The sequence below is a fragment of the Ailuropoda melanoleuca genome, chromosome 3 (assembly GCF_002007445.2).
Source record: "Ailuropoda melanoleuca isolate Jingjing chromosome 3, ASM200744v2, whole genome shotgun sequence".
In the NCBI taxonomy this organism is placed as follows: Eukaryota; Metazoa; Chordata; class Mammalia; order Carnivora; family Ursidae; genus Ailuropoda; species Ailuropoda melanoleuca.
In genome coordinates this window covers 50,691,749-50,709,198 of record NC_048220.1, presented here as the reverse complement: position 1 = coordinate 50,709,198, position 17,450 = coordinate 50,691,749, and the positions used below count along the sequence as shown (strand labels likewise).

The 17,450-nt window shown below is 38.3% G+C and overlaps 1 protein-coding gene across 1 annotated transcript in view; it reads left to right on the top strand.

Annotated features, from left to right (window-relative positions):
- ANKRD31 (ankyrin repeat domain 31) overlaps positions 1-16,157 on the top strand; it is a 158,380-nt gene extending 142,223 nt beyond the window's left edge. Inside the window, 3 exon segments of the mRNA XM_034656368.1 lie at positions 7,609-7,711; positions 11,309-11,378; positions 15,848-16,157. Of these exon segments, the coding sequence (XP_034512259.1) occupies positions 7,609-7,711; positions 11,309-11,378; positions 15,848-15,995 (321 nt within the window). The 3' untranslated portion in view covers positions 15,996-16,157.
- The last annotated feature ends 1,293 nt before the right edge of the window (positions 16,158-17,450 follow it).

Genomic DNA, 17,450 nt, shown 5'->3' with positions numbered 1-17,450 from the left:
GTAGGCACTACAATTAGAATTCTTGGATGTGGGGCGCCTGGGTGGCACAGTGGTTGAGCGTCTGCCTTTGGCTCAGGGCGTGATCCCGCGTTATGGGATCGAGCCCCACGTCGGGCTCCTCTGCTGTGAGCCTGCTTCTTCCTCTCCCTCTCCCCCTGCTTGTGTTCCCTCTCTCGCTGGCTGTCTCTCTCTGTCAAATAAATAAATAAAATCTTTAAAAAAAAAAAAGAATTCTTGGATGTAAGATAGTCATACAGATTATCTAAGTAGACTAGGTTTTTTTATTATCCTAAAAACAGTTTTAAAAATTACTGTAGGACACTCATGTACTTCTAATAAAGTCCCTAGGCTGAGAAACACTACCCTCGTGATATTTTTTACAATATTTAAAATCCTCTTTTAAAACTTAGCACAGAAACCTCTGCCTCTTCTTGACTTGAGGGAACTCTTGAATTCATAGTCACTTTGCAATGACAGGAATTTTTTGCAACATTAGTAAATGTGAACATTTCTACTGACTAATTCTGAGACTGCTGGTGTGGTTATGGGGCCAGGAATGGTTGGTCATTAGGCAAGAAATGTCAGAAAACTGGGTCTTATCCTGCCTCAGACAGAATGACAGAACCACTAGACACAGATGACTCATACTTCCTACCCAAGCAGCTGGAGTGCTATACAGGGAATCCTGATGCTTACTCCCACTGGGCATCACTGATTCCTCTCATTCCAGCAATCTCCTGGCTATTTGGTATCATCCTGGTATGGCAGAGTGATCTCTGGATGGGAAACAGGAGGCCAAGCTAGTTCCTGGTTCCACTTTTGATAAGTTACGTGATCTGGGAATGGTTTTCAATTCTGCCTACACATTAGAATCATGTGGGGAGCTTTTAAAAACTAATGCCTGGTGGACCACAGCCCCATACCTTCTTATCTAATAGTCTTGACTGAAGACCAGGTGGCAATACTTTAAAAAGCTTTCCAGGTAATTGTAGTAGGCAGCCTGGAGTAAGAATCACTGATCTAGATCAAGTCACTTAACCTTTCTTAACCTCATTTTTCTTATGTATGAAATAAGTAGTAGTGCTAATTGTCTCTAAAGACCCTTCCAGAGGCACCTGGGTGGCTCAGTCGTTAGGTGTCTGCCTTCGGCCCAGGGCTTGATCCCGGAGTCCTGGAATCAAGCCCCACATCGGGCTCCCTGCTCCGCTGGGAGCCTGCTTCTTCCTCTCCCACTCCCCCTGCTTATGTTCCCTCTCCTGCTGGCTGTCTCTCTCTCTTTCAAATAAATAAATAAAATCTTAAAAAAAAAAAAGACCCTTCCAATGTGCAGATTCTAGGACTTGTATAGCCATGTGTGATTTATAAAGGCTTTTACATATATTCTTTTACAACCCCATGAAGTAAGAAAGTTGATGATTTTTCACTATCTATGGATGTAAAACCAGAGTTATAGGAGATTAGGTGATTTGATTAGCCTCAAGGCCAATAAGTGACCAGGACTAGAACCTGGTCTTATGGTTCCTTGTACGTTGTTTTCTACATTTACAACAATGACATGAGGGAAACCACATTCCTTTCATTGGACACAGGTTGCCCTGAATTCAAAAGAGCACACACAGTATTACCTAGCTGTCTTTATGAATTTATGCCAAGTGTCATTCTTGTGCAGCAAAAATTGTCCATTTCCACAGGAAAAAAAAAATGTCTTTCTGTGATAGAGTTGTGGTATGAAAATCCTAAGAATTGCAATGACAGTTTATTTTTGTGAATGCCCCTGACTGGATCTTGCAGATGACAAACAGACTGCCATTTTGGGAAGTGACTGAAGGAGCATTGACAGCTCTCTTGTGCAAATATACTTTCCATTCAAATGACTCACTCTCTGAATTTCCACCCTTATAAATTCACTACTTTGGATTTAGCATTAACTTTTCTCTGTGGTTACCCCTTACCCTACACACTTTCTAAAACAATTCCTCCTACCACCATGATTAGGAATATCAAGATACCGAAGGTTGAGGTAGGAGTATAGAAGGTGATGGAAATTATTAGGGCGCCTGGGTGGGGTGACTCAGTTGTTTAAACATCGACTCTTGCTTTGGGCTCAGGTCATGATCTCAGGATCTTGGGATCAAGCCCCATGTCTCTCCCTCTCCCTCTTCCCCTCCTCCCATTCATGCGCTGTCTCTTTAAAATGAATAAATCTTAAAAAAAAAAAAGTGATGAAAATTGTTGATCTGGACAGCCAACCACCCTCATTGAATCAATTAATCATTCCCAGGGTATCTTAACTTAAACTTCCTGTGAGCCCGGCTTCTATTCAGGAGATGGTTGGAGATGTGGGCCCTTTTTTTTTGTTTTTGAATTTTTTTAATTTAAATTCAATTAATTAACATATAATGTATTATTAGTTTCAGAGGTTGAGGTCAGGGATTCATCAGTCTTATATAATACCTAGTGCTCATTACATCACATGCCCTCCTTAATGTCCATCACCCAGTTATCCCATCCCCCCACCCACCTCCCCTCCAGCAACCCTCAGTTTATTTCCTATGATTAAAGAGTCTCTTATGGTTTATCTCCCTCTGATTTTTTCTTGTTTCATTTTTTCCTCTCTTCCCCTATGTTCATCTGTTTTGTTTCTTAAATTCCACATGAGTGAGATTATATGATAATTGTCTTTCTCTGATTGACTTATTTCACTTAGCATAATAACTTCTAGTTCCATCCACATTGTTGAAAATGGCAGGATTTCATTTTTGATGGCTGAGTAGTATTCCATTGTATATATACACGACATCTTCTTTATCCATGCATCTGTCGATGGACATCTGGGCTCTTTCCATAGTTTGGCTATTCTGGACATTGCTGCTATAAACATTGGGGTACAAGTGCCCCTTTGGATCACTGCATTTGTATCTTTGGGATAAATACCTAATCGTGCAATTGCAGGGTTATAGGGTAGTTCTATTTTTAACTTTTTGAGGAACCTCCATACTGTTTTTCAGAGTGGCTGCACCAGCTTGCATTCCCACCAATAGTGTAAGAGGGTTCCCCTTTCTCTGCATCCTCACCAACATCTTTTGCTTCTTGACCTGTTAATTTTAGCCACTCTGATGGGTGCGAGGTGCTATCTCATCGTGGTTTTGATTTGTATTTCCCTGATGCGAAGTGATGTTGAGCATTTTTTTCATGTATCTGTGAGCCATTTGTAGGTCTTCTTTGAAGAAATGTGTGTTTGTGTCTTCTTCCCATTTCTTGATTGGATTATTCTTTGGGTGTTGAGTTTGATAAGTTCTTACAGATTTTGGATACTAGCCCTTTATCTGATAAGACACTTGCAAATATCTTCTCCCATTCTGTAGGTTGTCTTTTAGTTTTGTCAGCTGTTTCCTTTGCTGTGAAAAAGACTTTTTATCTTGATGAAGGCCCAATAGTTCATTTTTGCCTTTGTTTCCCTTCCCTAGTGAGAAGTTGCTGTGACTAAGGTCTAAGAGGTTGCTGCCTGTGTTCTCCTCCAGGATTTTGATGGATTCCTGTCTCACATTTAAGTCTTTCATCCATTTTGAGTCTATTTTTGTGTGTGGTGTAAGGAAATGGTCAGATTTCATTCTTCTGCATGTGACTGTCCAATTTTCCCAGCACCTTTTGTTAAAGAGACTGTCTTTTTTCCATTGGATATTCTTTCCTGCTTTGTCGAATATTAGTTGACCATAGAATTGAGGGTCCATTTTTGGGTTCTCTGTTCTGTTCCATTGATCGATTTGTCTGTTTTTGTGCCAGTACCATACTGCCTTGATGATTACAGCTTGATGATTACAGCTTCCAGAGCTTGAAGTCTGGAACTGTGATGCCATCAGCTTTGGTTTTCTTTTTCAACATTCATTTGGCTATTCAGGGTCTTTTCTGGTTCCATACAAATTTTAGGATTGTTTGTTCCAGCTCTGTGCAAAAGGTTGATGGTATTTTGATAGAGATTGCATTAAATGTTTAGATTGCTCTAGGTAGCATAGACATTTTCACAATATTTGTTCTTCCAATCCATGAGCATGGGACGTTTTTCCATTTGTCTTCCTCATTTTCTTTCATGAGTATTCTATAGTTTTGAGAGTACAGATCCATTGCCTCTTTGGTTAGGTTTATTCCTAGTTATATTATGGCTTTGGGGGCAATTGTAAATGGGATCGATTCCTTAATTTCTCTTTCTTATGTATCATTGTCAGTGTCTGTGCATTGATTTTATATCCTGCCACATTGCTGAATTCCTGTATGAGTTCTAGCAATTTTGGGGTGGAGTCTTTTGGGTTTTCCACATAAAGTATCATCATCTGCAAAGAGTATGAGTTTGACTTCTTTGCCAATTCGGATGCCTTTTATTTCTTTCTGTTGTCTGATTGCTGAAGCTAGGACTTGAATACCAGTGATGATAGTAGACATCCCTGCTGTGTTCCTGACCTTAGGGGAAAAATTTTCCCCCACTGAGAATGATATTCACCGTGGGCTTTTCATATATGGCTTTTATGATTTCTATCTCTATCCCTACACTCCGAAGAGTTTTAATCGAGAAAGGATGCTGTACTTTGTCAAATGCTTTTTCTATGTCTATTGAGAGGATCATATGGTTCTTGTCCTTTCTTTCATTAATGTAGCGTATCACATTAAGATATGGGCCCTTTTAAAATACAAATATCCGGGAGGTGTGAATCCTGAAAACATAAATAGTATGAAAGACATAGTGCCTTTCTCTTGCCTGGAGCTGCATGGAGTGCCTGGGAGAAGTAGAGAAGGGAAGGCCCTAGGATGGGAATTGGGAGGAGGTAGGTGGTATGAAGATGAACTTCACTTCCATGATGCTTTTCCCAGGCAGCTCTTTTGTGGCAGTTATTATACTTTGATTCTACCTTCTCAAATATTTGAGAATTATTTTACATTTTAGCCAAAATGTGTTTTTGTGCTACAGTGAACTTAAAAGAAAACTTTGCCTTCCTCCACGCCACCCTCCCCCCAGCCCCCTGAGATCGAAAACAATTATCCTTTCCTCTTTCTCCCTCTTGGGGTAGTGCAAATTTGTTAAGACTTGCTTCATAAAACTTGAAATGGAATTAAAACAGTCATTTGATCATCCATGAACAGATTCCCATTAGTACCAACAAATGGTTTTCCTGAAGACACAGGAAAAATGGACTGATAGTTTCAAATAAAATGGAGCCCCAGCAGGGAAATAAATTTTTGGACAGCTCTTTAGTATTTAAAAGCGGGTTATATTTTATATTTTTTCTTGATGCATGTTAGAGCATAAGGTATAGAGAAACATTTGTTACTGCAATTAATGACAAATTGATACTAAACTTTATTTCTTCAGAGACCTTACCAAAGTAAAGTTAATTAATAATTTCACTTGGCTGATTGACTGCATTTCCAAAATAGTGGCTAACTGCATCATCCATCCACACCAAACACACACACGCACGCACGCACGCACGTACGCACATGTGCCATTTCTTCCCTAAGTATGGTATTATGGAGTCAGCATAAACTGATTTCTGAGGACAATGGACTTTCTGCCTAAGAGGTTTAGGGAAAGCAGTAGTGCCCTTAGGATGAAGCACTTCCTGCAGTTCCACCGTTTAGAAAAGAACACAACAACCTACAGATATCCTCACAGAATGTACCTTACCCTAACTCCAACTTTATTGCTCTTCTCATCTGGAGGAAGGTGGCATCCCATCACCCATCCCAAAATGTGTTTTGAGTGGTGAAGTTGTCAAGATTGCTGGCAGCTATGCAGTCTAAGACCCTAAGAACCTCGCCTACAGCTCTTCCTACATGTCAGAGCAGGCATATGAGCTAGATTTGGATTCAAGATTTAGTTGAGCATTCAAAGTTTGAGTTGTATGCAAATGGATGACTGTTTGCTCTTATGCTTTAGCCAGTTAGAGCACAGACACTGTTATGAAATGGACAGTTTCCGGGAGTGACCTAGTGCTTGTTCATTTTAAGGTGTGTACATTATTATCCTTGTTGAATAAATCACTCCCACCTTGTGGAAACTAGGTCTTTAACCCAGTGGATTTTCTTAAAGCTGTGTTCTTTCGATGTCTGAATTACCCCAGTGGTGTGTTTAAGACCTATGCGGACTCATGACCTCTAAGGCTACTAAGGTACAGTTTTATCACCTATATTACCTAGTATTAACAGATACAAATATACTTTAAATCTGAAAGGTTGGTGAGAACATACTGAGCCTGCACATTGATGGGTATGTAAGGTGTTTTGGTTATTGTCAGGGTACAACATGAACAAAACCCATTGTTTCTAATTGTTAGTTGTTTGGAGAGCTGACCAATGGCATTCAGAGGCTTCATCTCTCCTTGCATAGTAAGTGGAGATGGTTTAGCACACTGGGTAGACACAGCTATTCCATTTCTATTACCAAGTTCATTCAGTCATGGGATTGAGCCCAGAGGGGGCCTAAACCTTCCAGATCCTTTATGTCTGCCCCTATTCTGTTAAATAGCAGGCAGTTATTGAGCACTCAGGATGTGTTAGACAGTATGCCAAATGCTTTCCATATATTATTTATTCTAATCCTCACAACAGCCTAATAAACTGGAGGTACTTGTTTTACAAATGTAGAAATTGAGGCTCAGACAATTTAAGATTCTTGCTAAGAGCTGGGACATCAGAGGCTTTTTTCCCCAGAATTGTCAGGCACTATGTGAAGTGCTAGGAGTATAAAAATGAATATGACACAGACCTTGTCTTCAAGGAGCTTGTGTTAATGGAAACAGACATATTAACACATACTTTCATTTTAATGGGATAAGTGCCTTGACAAATATGAACACAGAAGTTATGGGGGCCTAGAGGGAGGGACTGATTTATTGCTTGAGCTTTGACGTTCTAAGAAAGCATCCTGGAAGAAGGGATGTTAGAGTGAAGACTGGACAGTTTAGCCACAGTGAAGCTAGCTTCTGGCGCATATTATCAGGCTGCCTTAGAACTAGGAGTGGAGAACCCAAAGACCCTCTGGCAGTGTTTGCCAGTCAGCCTCAGCCCAGCCTGTTTGTGTGTAGGTATTTCTAAGAGCTGATCTTTGGGGCTGATAAACAATAGCTAAGTTCACAAACAAACCAGAAAAAGCCAAAAAAATTTGAATGCATAGACCTAAAATAATATTAATCAGTTAAATGTCTGATTTCTTGAAAAGTACTATTACTTTTATGGCTTAATTTTATTAGTACAGCATTAATTTTTTAATATTATAAAGTAGTGGATGCTGGTTTAATGGTTGTTTAATAAGTGAATGGATGAGAGAATTCATGATAAACAACAGGGGTCAACAATATTTTCTCTAAAGGGCCAAATAATAAACATTTCAGGCCTCATGGGCATATGGTCTTTGTCATGAATATTCAATTGTGTTATAGTATAAAAGCATCCATTGATATTAAGAGAATGAATGGGTATCTTTGTGTTCTAATAAAACTTCGCTTATAAAAAAAGGTGGCAGGCCAGATTTGGCTGAAGTTAAAACTTGCCAGAGACAGATGTATTTGCTTTTTTTGAAATGTAGAATTTTAAAATTCTGTACTTAATTATGTGCAGGTGACATATTTGGGGAAGGAGCTTTTAAAGTATGTTTCTGAGGAAGTACCCATCCCGGCAGAGCCAGTCGTGGTGCCTCAGCAACATCAGCCTTATCTTCCAGGTATGTGCAGAGAAACACCCTCTTAGTCATGAGGACAACACCCAAAGCTACTGAGACAGCACTCCTTTTTTTTTTTTTTTTTGTATTTTTTTCATTCACATAACATTAAAATAACTGGTTTAAAGTGAAGAATTCAGTAGCATTTTTTTTTGTTTTTATTTAAATTCTAGTTAGTTGACATACAGTTCAATATTGGTTTCAGGAATAGAGTTCAGTGATTCATCACTTACATACAACACCCAGTGCTCATCATAACTCATGCCCTCCTTAATACCTGACACCCATCTAGCCCGTCCCCCACCCACCTCCCTCCATCAACCCTCAGTTTGTTCTCTAGTTAAGAGTCTCTCATGATTTGTTTGTATCTCCTCCCGCCGAATGTTCATCCGTTTTGTTTCTAAAATTCCACATATGAAGTGAAATCATATGGTATTTGTCTTTCTCTCATTGACTTGTTTCACTTGGCATAATATTTAGTACATTCACAATGTTGTGCAACCACTACCTTTGCGTAGTTCTAAAGCAACTTCCAGTACCCAGAAGGAAACTCCACACCCATTCAACAATCCCCTCTTCTCTACTTCCCCCAATCTGCTTTCTGTCTTTATGGATTTGCCTATCCTGAATGTATCATATAAATGGAATCATATAATTTCTTGTGTCTGGCATCTTTCACTTAACACAATGCTTTCAAGGATCCTGCCTGGATGGATGTTCATTTTCCACTTTTTGGCTGTTGGGTATAGTGCTGCTGCGAGCATGTATATACACATATTTGTACCTATTTTTAATTCTTTTGGATAGATACCTAGGAGGGGAGTTGCTATATCACATAGTAATTAATTGTTGAACTTTTTGAGGAACATCCAAATTGTTTTCCACAGCAACTGAGTCATTTTACGTTGTACCAGCAATGTACAAGGGCTCCAGTTTCCCCACATCCTCACCAACACTCTTCATTTTCTGTTTGTTTGTTTACAGCATTGAATTTTTAACCACAGTTGATTCTAGGAGAATTTTTTAAATGACACCTTCCCTCACAGTTCCTTTCTCTGAACCTATCCTATACTTACTTTGGGTAGATTTTTTTAAGTGTCATACAGAAAAGAAAAAGGGTATTTTTTCCTTCTCACAGGCATGATTTGGTTAGTTTTCTAAAAGCCAGTACTAAAATAAATCTTTGCTTGTTAGTGTAAACTAAGGTGCTGGAATAAACTTTAACCTGAGAAAACTGAAGAGAATGTAGTCTTCACCAATTAGCAGCAGATTTTGAAATGATCTGGGTAGAGGCAGCGCACATTTCTGTAAAACAAACATAACTGAGGTTGTGTTACCCTTATCTGCTGCAGCACCCCCTCTTTTTCACCCAGTGTCCTTGCCTCAGACCAGTTGGGGACAGTATACACAGAAAGGAGATACAGGGGCGCCTGGGTGGCACAGCGGTTAAGCGTCTGCCTTCGGCTCAGGGCGTGATCCCGGCGTTATGGGATCGAGCCCCACATCGGGCTCCTCCGCTATGAGCCTGCTTCTTCCTCTCCCACTCCCCCTGCTTGTGTTCCCTCTCTCACTGGCTGTCTCTATCTCTGTCGAATGAATAAATAAAATCTTTAAAAAAAAAAAAAAAAAGAAAGGAGATACAATACAGAAGATGATAATTCTGTGATAACCTGAGTCAAGAACCAATCAGGGATTACTATCACTAAGCCCTTAACCAGGGGCTCTCCAGGGCCATTCCTTCCTACAACAAACCTTAATAATTCAGTACTTCCCTTTCCTAACTTTATGTCCACCATAACCTCTTAGGGTCCTTCTTTGTCTCAGAAACTGGCTTCGGAATAGGATGCATTTTCCCCAGTTTTCTGAAGATAGCCTCAAAAGTGCTTTTCATCACTTTGGGAAAACAGGTCAGGTAAAACAGAAATTGTAAAGAAGTTAAAGGGTTTAAATTGGAAGGAGTTCTTGTAGTAATTCATGGTCTTTGGTTCCTAACCCTCACTGCACATCTACCCAATCAAAACTTGGAGTGGTGCCCAGGAACCTGAAGTTTTAAAAATGATTCTTATGCAGCCTGACTGTAGACTTTAAATAATTAGTAAGTAGTATCTGATTTCTTATGCAGATAATAATTTGAAAACTCTTATATTCAGCCCTTCACCTAGATCCCAAAGCACACCCACTCTCATGCTTGCACACATTGCCTGCCTCCCTCCTTCTCTCTCTCTGTCTGTCTCTCTGTCTCTGTGTCTCTGTCTCTGTCTCTCTCTTTCTCTCTCTCTCTCTCTCACACACACACACACACACACACACACAAAGGAAAGCCAAGTAAAACCTTTACCCTCCTAGTTTCTAACTCCAAGAGTCAGAGCAGAAATAAAGGATCTTCCTTGTATCACAAAGGTTATCTGCTCCTCAGATTTTCTAGTTCTGAGCAGGCATTTCCAACCCTAGCCATGCTTCTCCTTCCTCAAGAGGGCTTGCAGTTCCCCTGCTAAGTGAACATGAAATGAAAAATGGGTTCTGAACTGTTGCTTCTGTTGCCTGCAGTATAAACAAGTTTCTTGTTACTTGTTTCTTTCCAGGAATACTGAATAATGTCTTTCCTTTAGATATGTCAGAAAATGTTAACGCTAATAGATGGAACTATGGAGGGCCACTAGGCCAGCCAGCCTCTTGCTGCCTTAATCTGAGCCTAGGAATCTGCAGGTCCCTGTTGGCATTCCTTTCTTCTTTCTTTTTCTTTTTTCAAAGATTTTATTTATTTTATTATAGAGAGAGAGCATGAGCAAGGAGAGGGGCAGAGGGAGAGGGAGAGAATCTCAGGCAGACTCCCACTGAACACAGAGCTCCATCCCAGGACCCTGAGATCATGACCTGAGCCAAAACCAAGAGTGGGACACTTAACCAACTGAACCACTCAGGGGCACCTTACTTGCTGGCATTCTCTAGGCTGTTGGGGTTTTAGTTTTACTTGAACCTGTTTGATTTAGGATTCTTTTACACATGGTTTTGTAGTACCTGACAGAAACCCAAAGACCTGGCAAGCTAGAAAAATGTAACTCTGTAACAAGCAAACTATTCAAGAGAGATTTTTTTTCCCTTCTTTTGCAAATCAAAATGTGGTCATGGAAATCATGAAACTGACACTCTGGAGTACACAAAGTTTAGAGGAAAAACAAGTCTGGATAGATTTCATCAGTCCACTTCAGATCATGAACATAATCAGTTCTGTTACACTTTTTTTTTAAAAGATTGTATTTATCTACTCAGAGAGAGAGAGAGAACAAGCAGGGGAAGCAGCAGGCAAAGGGAAAAGGAGAAGCAGGCTTCCCGTTGAGCAGGGAACCCAATGTGGGGCTCATCCCAGGACCCTGAGATCATGAGCCGAAGGCAGATGCTCAACCAACTGAGCTACCCAGGGGCCCCACTCTTAACACTTTTTAATGATCACACTCCACAATAGTGTTTTTTGGGACTAGGGGAACTAGGAAGAGCTATTTACATTACATTTCCCAAAACTAGAGTGACCATGCTTCCCAGCTGGACCACAGCAGTTCTCAGTCCAGCCAAATTATTAGTAGCACTCCCTTTCATTTTCAGATATGCCTTGTATAGATGACCCAGTATGCGGACCAAACAAATAGGTATTGGAAAAAAATGAAATTTGGATATGGTAAAAAGAGAGCATCTCTTCAATTTCATTTACTTTTTAAAAAAGTTTTTATTTAAATTCCAGTTAGTTACAGTGTAATATTAGTTTTGGGTGTAGAAATTAGTGATTCATCAGTTCTATACATCACTCTGTGTTCATCATGACAAGTGCACTCCTTAATCCCCATCACCTATTTTAGCCATCCCCTATCCCTCTCCCCTCTGGTAACCATCAGTTTGTTCTCTGTAAGAACTATATAGATTCTTACATACTGCTGTCCAAATAGATAGGCAAATCTTACGCATATCAGTTTATATTATAAATAATTGCTGGTTACCTAATCTTCACCCCCTGACAGAGAAGATCTTTGAGTTTAGAGTGACTTTTCTGAACTCTTGCTCCCTATTACATTCCCCAAAGACTGGCACAGTAACTTCCCAGTAAATGTTTATTAAATAATGTTTATCGAATAAATAATGAATGGATAGAATGGATGAATGTGATCCCAAGGACTGCTAATTTAAAACTGGATTTACTTGTGATTGACTGTCCTAATAAGTAGACATGCCTAGATCTCACAGGCTATAATGAATGGAGTTTGTTTTGAAGAATTCAACAAATAGTAAATGGGATTTTGGCTAGTTAATATTATCTCCTTTATTTGAACTTTTTGCTTCTACTTGTGAGATATGAGTGATGGCCCTTCACATTTTCTCAAATATATATTTTAAAAACAGCTATATCCCTCTACCTCCCCCACTTGCTCTTCCCCCTCTTTATGAGAAATCATAAATCTGTTTAGCTTTGGTAACCAGCATTTCCTAAACTTCGGTATCAACACTTCATGGGACAAATAGCAAACTCAATATCCAGTTTATTTCTACATATCATTTTGGAACCCTGGTATCCAGAAAATCCTGAGTCATGAAGATAAGTTATAAAAGTTTTTAATCTTGCCATTTTAAGAGTTTTTTCAGTGAATCGGAGATGATGGGAGAACTTTATTCCTAGTCCTGAACAAAAACTAGTTGGTTGAACTGGTAACTCAGATTAATGTTTTGGTGAACTCTAGACTGTTATAATATGGTATATTAGGGGCGCCTGAGTGGCACAGCGGTTGAGCGTCTGCCTTTGGCTCAGGGCGTGATCCCGGCGTTACGGGATCGAGCCCCACATCAGGCTCCTCAGCTATGAGCCTGCTTCTTCCTCTCCCACTCCCCCTGCTTGTGTTCCCTCTCTCACTGGCTGTCTCTATCTCTGTCAAATAAATAAATAAAATCTTTAAAAAAATATGGTATATTAATACATTTGAAAGCATATGTTACTTCTAATTAAAGATTTTAAACATACAAACACCAATCTTTAAAAAATGAAATTCTGTTGATGAAATTCCTAAAGTCCTTAGAAGCTGTAAAATGGAGTGAATCTATGGTTCATTTTTCCTTGAAATTTCACAACTTCCTCCCAAACCTCTCTTCTCTCTGCCTACCTGGTTGTAGTTTCTCTTCTGTGTTACTGAGGGAATCTTCACTGATATATCAGAATAAATTGGAAGGGAAAAAAATGAACATTCCCAAACATCTATATAATTTGTGATCACTGTGTACAGACGTATCAGCCTTTTCCACAGTTCTTTAAAAAGAATCTGTTAACATAGATGACATTTCATTATTTACCTGAAAAGCCAATTTTATATATATCTATGTCACCTGTCACCATCGTATTAGGACAGTCAAAGCACATTATACCAAATGTATTCATCTAAGAAAAAAAAGATTATCTCCTGAAATCTTTCTTTTCCCCCAGCCATCATTTAACGCACATTAATTATGTCATTTTCCTTCAAGGGAACCTAACATTATTTCTTCATTTGAAAATAGAACGTGCTTTTTCAGAAAAAAATAGACTCTTTTTTGTTTTTAATAAAAGCCATCCTTGACCTACTGATAATATGTTGCAAATAAATGACTTGAGAGAAAGAGTTTTCTTCATTTTGGTGCTGTTACTGTGAGTCATTGCTCTGTAAAAGTATGTATAACAGAGCATGAACATTCACAGGTGCTTCTGTTTTATGTGGTTAAGAACTTTTTCAGACTTAAACACCTAAGGAAGATGGGTGCCTGATAACAGAGCAGAAGGTGTTTATATCAGCTCCTGTTTACGATTCTTGATTGTTTTTCATTACTTTAATCATAATTTTTTTCATCGTGGTATCATGATTAACTTTGACCTAATTCATAAAATGGAGGATGCATCTGATAGGAAAGAGAAGAAAACTAATTTTCTGTTGAGCACCTGCCATGTGCCAGGCCCCCTGCCAGATTATTGTACATACATTAGGACATTGAGGAGCTTCTTACCAGTAAAACCCCCCAGAGTTCATGTCTGTACAACAAAGGCAGAAAAAACATGAACACTTTACAAATATAAAATTAAGCATCTTAGACCCAATTCAGCTTAAGAATCCACCTATTAAATTTATTTTCACACAAAGAAAGAGGGCTTACATAGTTTTAAAATTAGAATGTCCAAGCCTGTTTCTTCATTCCAGTACAGTTTTCACAGATGCTTTTGATCTTATCAATGTAAATCTGTCTCAAACTGTTAATTTAGTTTTAAATATCAAATCACCTAATACTCTACCACCATATTTATCCTTCAGAATCCTTTTTTTAAATGGCATTGAACTTTTTATTTAGATAGTCTAATTGAATTTTTTCCCCAGGGTAACTACAGCAAATGTACTTTTACAGTCTACTAAAATAATTCCCAATCATTTTCCCTTTGATTGGAATTATACTTCTTTTTTATAATAATTTTTTATTATGTTATGTTAGTCACCATACAGTATATCCCTAGTTTTTGATGTAGTGTTCCATGATTCATTACTTGCATTGTTGTTCAGAATGAGAATGTGTGCATAAATATGTTCATTTCCATTTACAACTAGAGTAAGCAAAGTTTCTTTCCATAATCCTAATGAAATGTAGAATGCTTAGTTTGTGAAAATAAGCTCTGGAAGTCTGAGTTCAATAATTTTAGTGTTAAAAGTGAGACTTACATATCATCTTGGTCTTGGACCTATTTTACAGATGATGAAATAGAGCTGGAGAGGTAAAATGGGTTGAATGAAAAGAGTTCATAGGTTAGTGATGTTTCAGAAGTGAAATATCAGTTAAAATAATGAATCTGATTATTTTTGCTTTTGATCATTAAGGGAAATAAAAAAAAAACTATAGGGAAAAAAGTGAAAGTTAAAATTATTTTTAACCTAACTAGTTAGCCTGTCATTTTGAAGGGCTAATTTAGGCAACTAGATAACATGAATAGTTGCATGAGTCTGTTCTTTTGCCTAGTGATGAATCTTGCAGTTCACTTCCAGGAGACTTACGCAGAGTATCTAACATTTGGTGATATTCCCTTGAGAAGGATGTATTTCTCCCTACCTCTTGCATGAGCACAGTGGTTCATTAGCTGTGCAGTGCTGCTTGGGGATGAGGAGCAGCAAGAAGAGCTAAACATTCACTTACATGGCTGTTTTCCTAGTTGTACTGGGCGCGAGAAGCCATGTAACTTGCCTGAGATCACACGGGTTTGTGTGGCCTAGAAAATTGATTATCCGTCTTCCAGCCTAATACTATTTTCGGTAAGAAATAATGATAATAATAGCAGCTTATATTTATTGAATGTTTGCTATATGTTAACCAGTAGCCAGTCATTTCACAGCAACTTCCCATCTAATCTTCACAACTCTTTTATTCCCAGTGTACTGGAGATTGAGGCATGGAGGAGTTTGTACAACTACCTTCAGAAGCTTCAGTCATCCTTTTCTTGCCATGGTGTTTTAGACTGCAGACAGGCTTCTTTTTCCCAAGATAAGCCAGTGTCGATTTACAACTTTATCTTGGGTATAGAAAATGGAGTGAGACGGGATGCCTGCGTAACTCAGTCAGTTAAGCAGCTGCCTTCAGCTCAGGTCATGATCCCAGGGTCCTGGGATTGAGTCCTGAATCAGGCTCCTTGCTGAGAGAGAAGCCTGCTTCTCCCTCTGCCTGCCACTCGCCCTGCTCGTGTGCACTCTCTCTCTCTCAAATAAATAGAATCTTAAAAAAAAAAAGAAAGAAAGAAAAAAGAAAATGGAGTAAGTGAATTATGACTGGTCCAAAATCTCATTGTGTGCTCATAGACTTGACTAGGGTCAAGGATTTGTAATAAGTAAATTTAAATATTATTTTTTAGGGGCGCCTAGGTGGCCCAGTCGTTAAGCATCTGCCTTTGGCTCAGGGCGTGATCCCGGCGTTCTGGGATCGAGCCCCACGTCAGGCTCCTTCGCTGGGAGCCTGCTTCTTCCTCTCCCACTCCCCTTGCTTGTGTTCCCTCTCTTGCTGGCTGTCTCTATCTCTGTCAAATAAATAAATAAAATCTTTTAAAAAAAATAAATATTATTTTTTAAAGACAGTTTTTAATTTATTGGCATTTCTGTAAACAGGAACTTCCAGAGAGTCAATTCAAAGCATCCCACATTATCTACAAGTAAATGAAGTACTACTAATCAGCGATCAAGAATTTCTCCCATGCCATGTAATGGATCAGCATTGGAAGTTCTATGTGGAATGTGAAGAGCTAACATTCTAAAACCTTGTTTTTGTAATAATTTATTAGACATTTGTTCATGTTATTAACCCACATTCATATTTTTTGTTATATGGGCTGGAGGACCTATTTTAACACACACTTCATGAGTTGCTACTTAAAATGTGTGTTTACTGTTGTAAGAAAAAATAAAACTCAAACTATTGTAGTAAGATTAATACCTTTTTGCCATTGAATTAAAGGCATTTTTGAATTAAACCATATTGATTCTCTGGCTTTAATTTTACTACCATAAATGTAAAACTAATCTCTCAATCAACACCTCTACCTTTGTATAAATAGCAGTTGTTCCTTAAGGTAAGTACGGATTAAAAAAAGAGTGATAATTGGTCCGTAAAAGGCCCAGATAAAGTGAATCTATTTAAAACAAGAATTTAATGTCCCAGTACCTTCACCCATTTACTTTGGAATTTATCTTGTAACCAAAATATAAAATTATCAAAGAGGTTTATTTGAAATTTCATAAAATTTAGCATAGGTAAAACTATAACTGTGATAAGTCATAAAACAAAAATGAATCAAATGTTGATTTGGGGGCTGATTATTTTAAGTAGGATACTTAACCTTTGACTTTTGCTACATTATCATCATGATTTTCTTTTCTTTTTTTTTAAGAAAGATTTTTATAAAAGAAACTTGGTAAGTTTTCTCAAAGGTCTGTCTTCTTCCTTTAACTGCCATCTTACTCTTACTGGTCACCATCCCAGGCTCCCAGAGAAGCTTTTTGATTTGTTGCTTGAGTCCATCCTTTCTTTCTTATTTGGGTAGAGAAGTCAAGCTGCGATAAAATTTACTCTCACAAGAGCTAGACTTTGGGAGATACATTGTTTTTTTGATATTTTCTTTGAATGTACAGAATGTATCTTAAATATATTTGGAATATATAGGAAACTGGTTAACAGTTGCCTGTGGGTAGAAAAATCATGGGGCTAGAGAGCTGAGAGGAAAGGGGGGCTTTTAACTACATGTGCTCTTCGGTAGCTTTTGAAGTTGGTACTATGTGTGTGTTCTTACTGTTCAAATAAAAAGTTGTAATTATCTGAAAAGAAAGCACCTGAAAAGGTTTCTTATTGTTAAAAGTGTAAAGACGTCTTAGATCATTTTTCTCCTTGTGAGAGTCCATTGAAAATGTTTAGGTTAGAATGCCCCTACATTCTAATATTTGTAATATTTGTGTATTGAGATATTTGAGAACTGACAAGTTACAATATTTGAGAACTGACAAGTTTGTTACGCCATTATATTTTTCTTAGACTACCCTATTTTTCTGATTCTTGAATAATGTACACGAGGTGGTCTATTTGGCTTTTATTATTTAAGGAGATATTTAAAACATGACTCATTTGCGAATATATGTACTAACATGGGAAGTTGTATATATGAATGAAAAAAATGCACATTGTTAGATGGTGGTTAATACAAGTCCTGATTGGGGTG